General features: G+C 39.7%; 1 protein-coding gene across 1 annotated transcript; it reads left to right on the top strand.

The window, feature by feature from the left end:
- Positions 1-1,408: 1,408 nt before the first annotated feature.
- On the top strand, positions 1,409-6,569 carry LOC108575264 (regulator of nonsense transcripts 1). The gene is made up of 5 exons (XM_017938017.1): positions 1,409-1,906; positions 2,498-2,775; positions 2,850-3,005; positions 3,109-3,702; positions 3,784-6,569. The coding sequence occupies exons 1-5, from the start codon at positions 1,718-1,720 to the stop codon at positions 5,924-5,926; spliced, it is 3,360 nt and encodes a 1,119-aa protein (XP_017793506.1). The 5' UTR covers positions 1,409-1,717; the 3' UTR covers positions 5,927-6,569.
- The last annotated feature ends 760 nt before the right edge of the window (positions 6,570-7,329 follow it).

The raw sequence follows: 7,329 nt of genomic DNA, 5'->3' as shown, positions 1-7,329 counted from the left end.
TAGTATTTTTTATGTTAGTGAAGACTGTAATATTTTTTTGTAAAGATTTTTTTCTTTCAATAATTGAGAAGAAGAGCCGTCTCTTATTTTGAAACGTGTATTTGACTCTCATTGGTGTTGAGCATTGATCGATCAATTTTTTAATTAATGGTCATTATCGATTTGAATATCAATCGATATTCAGCCAGGTTGGAGGTTAGGCATTCGAAGACAATGAATACAGTAACGGGTACCTACCTCTCGAATCGATCGATAATCGTACCGTCAATAAGACTGATCTCATAAATACTTTTTCATATATCGCATTAAAAAATTAAAACTGTTTCTTATACATCGAATAAACTTGAAAGCTTATACAACGTCTATTTTCCTTTTCGTATAGTTCATTGTGATTGACTTCTGTGCGAAAAGTGAAAAAAGCTTGTACGACTTTCAGAAGCGAATCGAGATCCATTTGTGTATATTATACGGTGTATGTATTAAAATACTATTATTTTAAGAGATATAATAAAAATTCGGTATATAAATATTATAAAGTAATTTAATGTAACGAATGAAGGTAACAAAGGTCTATGAATTGCTGCTAAAGAACATAGAGATCGATAGGACTCAGAGCAGCAAGTGTTTTGTATATATTAAATTTTGTATTTATTATTTTTATCGTAGGCTATATGGTTTAGATTATTATTACGTTCATGTATGTACGTAAATATAAAAAAAAAAATCGACAATAAACAACCTAGAAAAACACGTAACAGTTTTCCCATGATTTAAATATTTACCAAGATCCTGATTAATCAAAGAAAAAATTTAACCTTCCTAAAATAATTTATTCTAATAATAGAATCTGGTTCATCGAATAACTGTTACATTTTTAAAATACATAAAAAACTATACCGTTAATCATATAACGCATGAAGAGAAACTCATGTAATGAATGAGTCACGTATTACTAGAAATAATAGCCATTTAATTGGACAATATTTTTGAACACTAGGGTGACATCTAAGGGATGATATTTTTAATGCTATTTTTAGGAACCTGCGATTAAGCAAGAAATTCCTACAGGACTAATAAGGATTAGATGTAGAACTAATTAGTACAAATGACTATAATTAAACAGTTTATTCTTCTACCAAATGCATATAAGAATGTCAAGAAACATAGAAGTAATAAATGTTCAGGTTCCACGCATTTTTTCCCGCTAATATAGAATACTGAACTGTAGTTATGTCGCCATCTATTGAGATGCATCAAAATTCACCGCTTATCAGCCGTTTAACCGATAAAAGATTTCGAAGTGGAATCGACACGAAGGATCCAATCGCAATTGTGTTCGAGTGGAAAATCGCCGGAATCCCCAAGCCCTCAGTCCCGATCTCTCGGGGCACACTTGGAAATCAGCTGATGACGTAACACACGACGAGCGCAAGAAGAAAATTTAGTTGTGTACTTGTGTCGGTGTTGGTGGGCGCGAGACTTGCGCGAGACGAAGTATGGCGTAGGATTCTCTGGCCTCTTTTGTCCAAGTGTCGAGTTCTCATTCTATTAGTGTGCTACGTTTTTCCTATACATTTGACCAAACGATAATTCCACGAGCGTTTTGTGTATCCCGGCCGTTTTATCTCGACCGACTTTTTTTGGTGATTCGCCGCTTTACCAGCCGAAGCCAGTATCTCTTACAGGGCACGAAAAGGACGTCGAGTATCGTAACAGAATGAGCGTCGATGCGTATGGGCCTAGCAGTCAGACCCTCACGTTCCTTGATACGGAGGAGACGGATTTAATTGGCGCAGATACGCAGGGTAGTGAATTCGACTTCACGGATTTCACATTACCTTCGCCGAGTCAAACTCAGGCCTCGCAACACGATGCTGTACAAAGTCAACCTAGCCAGTCTGTACAGGTTGGTTTTATGGATTCGTCATATGTTCCCTTATTTCGACCTCTAACCTATTTTCATTCCTCGATCCTGTATGTTTGTGCTACAGGAGTTTTTGCAAGCACGCGGATACCGCCTAACCTCGCTGGTTTTATGGCTACTTCTATAGTAATTCTAATGCACGTCGGTCACACGTCCACGCCTTACCTTGATTTTCTGACCTTTGCTTTTTTTCATTTCGCGCTGAACAGATCAAACAGTATTCTTGTAAATATGATTTTTATAGTGTATGGTATATCGTAAACGTGATACCCGTTTATTTAAATCAATTTTTGGGAACGTGAGTAGTAGTTTTCTGAGAATTGGAGGTTAGGTGAGTTTTATATGGATAACGTTGTTTCACATTGTTGTGCAAGGTTGTGTCCATATTACAGTTGATTTGTCATCGGTACTTTTTAGAAGTCAATATCATAAACTGAGAAAAACAGTATAATCTTGTCTGTGATCTTGGAAAAAGTAGGTGCATTGAGTAATACATAAACAGAGTTGAACTTTGTAAATAAGATACAAAATATATTTTGCACAAATTTCTTTACATGTATGATATACATCTAGGTTAATGGAACAAGCGGCAGCTCATCATTGGACTTGAAGATATCTGGAGCAGCACAAAGCCTTGCTGAATTACAATTTGAGGAAGAAGAAGAGGAAGCTTACTACAATCGTGATTTACCAGAACATGCATGTAAATATTGTGGTATTCATGAAGCATCATGTGTTGTTATGTGCAATGTCTGCCGCAAATGGTTTTGTAATGGACGTGGAAACACATCTGGTTCCCATATTATCAACCATCTTGTTCGAGCCAAACATAAGGAAGTCACTTTACACAGGTACTAAATTCTTTTTCAGTTGCTGCTTGAAATTGTGTTTTTTATTTTGGCTCCATAATCCACTTATATTGCAGAGATGGTCCTTTGGGAGAGACTGTTCTTGAATGTTATTCGTGTGCTGTTAGGAATGTTTTTGTTCTTGGTTTCATTCCTGCAAAAGCAGATTCTGTTGTTGTGTTACTCTGCCGCCAGCCATGTGCAGCTCAAAGTTCCTTGAAGGATATGAATTGGTAAATATTTCTTAAGAAATCTTTTAGCTATATTTTTTAAAAATATTTTTTACAAAATACAATGAATTATTCTATCATTTTAAATATTCCTCAAATTTTATAGGGATCAAGAACAATGGAAGCCATTGATTGAAGATCGCTCCTTTTTAGCGTGGCTAGTAAAAATCCCGTCAGAACAGGAACAGCTACGAGCAAGACAGATCTCTGCGCAACAGATCAATAAGTTGGAAGAATTATGGCGAGACAACGTTGACGCTACTTTCCAAGACCTCGAAAAGCCTGGAGTAGATGAAGAACCGCAACAAGTGCTTTTGCGGTACGAAGATGGATACCAATACCAGAATATATTTGGTCCTCTCGTTAAATTAGAAGCCGATTATGATAAACGTTTAAAGGAATCTCAAACGCAAGAGAATATCGAAGTGCGTTGGGACGTTGGCCTGAACAAAAAAACAATCGCATACTTTATGCTGGCGAAAACGGACGGCGACATGAAACTGATGCACGGTGACGAACTGAGACTTCGTTATTTGGGTGAACTTCATAAGCCTTGGTCTGGAATCGGTCATGTGATAAAGATTCCCGACAATTACGGAGAGGAAGTGGGGATCGAGTTGAAGAATAATTCTGGCGCTCCAACAGAATGTGTCAGTAATTTTGTCGTTGATTTTATTTGGAAAAGCACAAGCTTCGATCGGTGAGTAATATGTAAGAATCAATTAATCCCTTAAATATTTAAAAAAATGTGTTCTTAATGCACCATCTTTTCCTACTATAGCATGCAATTAGCTTTGCGAAAATTTGCCGTGGACGACACCTCTGTATCCGGTTACATATACCATAGACTGTTGGGACACGAGGTAGAGGAAGTCCTTTTTCGTTGCCACCTCCCCAAGCACTTTAGTGCACCGAATTTGCCGGATTTAAATCGGTCCCAAGTGTATGCCGTAAAACATGCTGTACAGAGACCTCTGTCCTTGATCCAAGGACCACCCGGTACAGGGAAAACCGTGACTAGCGCCACGATAGTTTACCAACTTGTCAAACAAAATGGTGGTCCTGTACTAGTGTGCGCCCCGTCCAACACGGCTGTGGACCAACTCACGGAAAAGATACACAAGTCTAACTTAAAAGTTGTACGACTTTGTGCAAAATCACGAGAAGCAATAGATTCTCCAGTAAGCTTCCTGGCTCTTCACAATCAGATTAAGAATATGGAGACGAATACAGAGTTACAGAAATTGCAACAATTAAAAGATGAAACTGGAGAATTGTCCAGTGTTGACGAAAAACGTTACAGATTATTAAAGAAGGCTGCAGAGAAAGAGTTATTGGAAGCAGCTGACGTGATTTGCTGTACGTGTGTGGGAGCTGGTGATCCAAGGTTACACAGACTAAAATTTCATTCGATTCTCATTGACGAGAGTATGCAGGCGACTGAACCAGAATGCATGGTACCAGTCGTTCTTGGTGCCAAGCAATTGATCTTGGTGGGTGATCACTGTCAATTAGGACCAGTGGTTATGTGCAAGAAGGCCGCCAGAGCAGGTTTATCACAGTCCCTTTTTGAAAGATTAGTTGTACTTGGAATCAGACCTTTCAGATTGGAAGTGCAGTACCGTATGCATCCAGATTTGTCGCGTTTCCCGTCGAACTTTTTCTACGAAGGCTCTCTACAGAACGGTGTTTGCGCCGATGAAAGAAAATTGCTGAAGATCGACTTCCCCTGGCCAGCTCCTGACAAACCTATGTTCTTCTATGTGACTCAGGGACAAGAAGAGATAGCTGGAAGTGGTACATCTTATTTAAACCGAACAGAGGCGTCAAATGTTGAAAAGATAGCGACAAGATTTCTGCGCTGTGGGGTGAAACCTGAACAGATTGGTGTAATTACCCCCTACGAAGGTCAGAGAGCTTACTTAGTACAATATATGCAGTACCAAGGGTCACTGCACTCAAAATTGTATCAAGAGATTGAAGTAGCCAGCGTGGATGCGTTCCAAGGCAGGGAGAAGGACATAATAATCATGTCTTGCGTTAGATCCAATGAGCACCAAGGTATTGGGTTCCTGAACGACCCAAGACGATTAAACGTTGCGTTAACCCGCGCCAAATACGGAATTATTATTGTTGGAAATCCAAAAGTATTATCAAAACAACCATTATGGAACCATTTATTAAGTTTCTACAAAGAGCAGAAAGTTCTGGTAGAAGGGCCATTGAATAATTTAAAAGAATCCATGATTCAATTCGCCAAACCAAAGAAACTGGTGAACGCTGCCAATCCAGGTTCGCATTTCATGTCTACATCCATGTATGATGCAAGAGAGGCTCTTATACCAGGTTCAGTGTATGATCGTTCAGGTACTCAGGTGAATGGAACACAGAATCATAACCCTTACTATCAGCGGAACGTGCCTTTGGACATTTTTAGCAGAACTCATGATACCATTAGCTACATTAGTCCAGAAAGAGCTCAAGCAGCAATGAATAACGTACCAGTTCCTGTGGGAATGTTTATGAACATGGCACACGTGCCTCCACGGTTCTACAATCAACACCAACAGGCTCTGCAGGCTAGACAGAACCAACGTAATCGTAGAGGAACTGCCTTATCGAAGAACAAACAGGGTCCACGAATGGGTAAATTGAGTCAAACAGAACAGAACACCCAGCCATATAGTCAACCAGGACTGCCATTGACTCAGGGCACTACACAGGGCATGTCTCAGCCAGGTTTCAGTCTTTCTCAGCCTGGCTTAAGTCAGGCGGAACTCTCGCAAGATTCTTTTGCCGTTGGAGAGTTCCAGTCACAGATGGACGGTCTGTTGTCACAGGATTCAACGTATCAGGGTGATCGAAGTGGTTTCTATCAATCCGGACAGTCACAAGCCGGGGGGCAATTCTCCCAGCCATATTGAGCCGAGACCGTACGGCTGAGCAACGCAATTGCTATGCAGCGTCGCGGGAGCGACTGAAGGCTCGTTCGACCAATTCTTCTTCGACCAACAACCACAAATCACTAACTGCGCAAAACGGTAAAACGGCTCGGCGATCGAGTACGGTAATAAATAAATGCACGCAGTCGTCGGCGTAAAAGAGGGTTTTAAAAACAAGCAAGCAAATAAAAAAAATACTACTACTACTACTGCTACAAAGAAACGGAGTTCGTCGTTATTTACCGTCGAAACGCTAAAATGTTTGTACCAGACGGGAAAGGAAAGATTATGTTGAACCACCGGGCATAATAGAGTGCGACAAACCGCATGGAACCAAAAAAAATTGAATGGAAAGGGGGATAGGACTGGGAGACGACACTATCACCAAATTTACACCAACTATACTATTCACCGTGACACGCGCTTACCGTGAACGGACCGTTTTATCGCGGGGATCGAGTGACGCTAGAATTACACACACAACAAACAAACAAACAAAAAAAAAACGTCAAAATACCAAAAACAACAAAAAAATATAATAAAATAATAAAAAGAAAGAGAGAAGGTACGGGACTTGTAACGCTTCATGACTTGATCCAAAAAAAAAAAGAAAAGAAAAAAAAAAAGAAAAGAAAAAAAAAGAAAAAATTCTACGAGTGTGCCAACGTAGCGTGTTTGTAAAACGTACAACTAACTGGACGAATCTCTAATGGCGGAATAAACATACAGGGAAAGGAAAGGAAAGGAAAAAGTAAGGCTATGTCGCGGATGTTTGTATGACCTTTTGGAAAAATTGTGCGAAAGAAAAGGATAGAGAGATTGGGATATGTTTAATTATATTTGGCCTTGGGTAACGCGTTACATGTCTTTTTTGAATTTCCCTTAAAAGTGTGGGATAAACACTTGTCAAGATCAGGAAAGGAAAAGAAACTGTACGCCTATAGAGATTTCACGGGATTTTGGAAATCATGTTTGGTGGCCCGTACACCATATTTCGATCACTATGGTAAAACTATGGAAGAAAGCGACAGTACAAATATAAAATATGTTGGAACGCGTGGACACGCGACATATAAACAAGAAAAAAAGGACATTGAACTTGTTCCTTCGGGCCGACGGGAACCATCGGTCGAGATGTCGCAGAGATCGAATTGTCGTCAAACAGTATGAGGCTGACCACCTAAACATCGTCAGGAGGGAGGAATCCTTTCTCATAGGCTTGGCGTGATGTTGACATTATGCTAACCGAATAAGGAATCCAATTAATTCCGATCATGTTAATTAGTTTCTATTTTTTCTGGTTAGTCCGGTATATATGTGTATATATTTTATTTACCGCAGGGGTCGACACAGAGCGCGCAAGAATGAAAGAAAAACGAGTTTCA

Source organism: Habropoda laboriosa, unplaced genomic scaffold, assembly GCF_001263275.1.
Source record: "Habropoda laboriosa isolate 0110345459 unplaced genomic scaffold, ASM126327v1 scaffold207, whole genome shotgun sequence".
Lineage (NCBI taxonomy): Eukaryota > Metazoa > Arthropoda > Insecta > Hymenoptera > Apidae > Habropoda > Habropoda laboriosa.
The sequence above is the reverse complement of the archived record's forward strand: the minus strand, read 5'-3'. Positions and strand labels throughout refer to the sequence as shown.

Bases quoted from the DNA above. Each gene is read 5' to 3' on its own strand.
- LOC108575264 (XM_017938017.1), top strand. From the start codon at position 1,718: ATGAGCGTCGATGCGTATGGGCCTAGCAGTCAGACCCTCACGTTCCTT. The intron at 1,907-2,497 runs GTTGGTTTTATG...ATATACATCTAG, and splicing joins AACCTAGCCAGTCTGTACAG to GTTAATGGAACAAGCGGCAG. The intron at 3,703-3,783 runs GTGAGTAATATG...TTCCTACTATAG, and splicing joins AAAAGCACAAGCTTCGATCG to CATGCAATTAGCTTTGCGAA.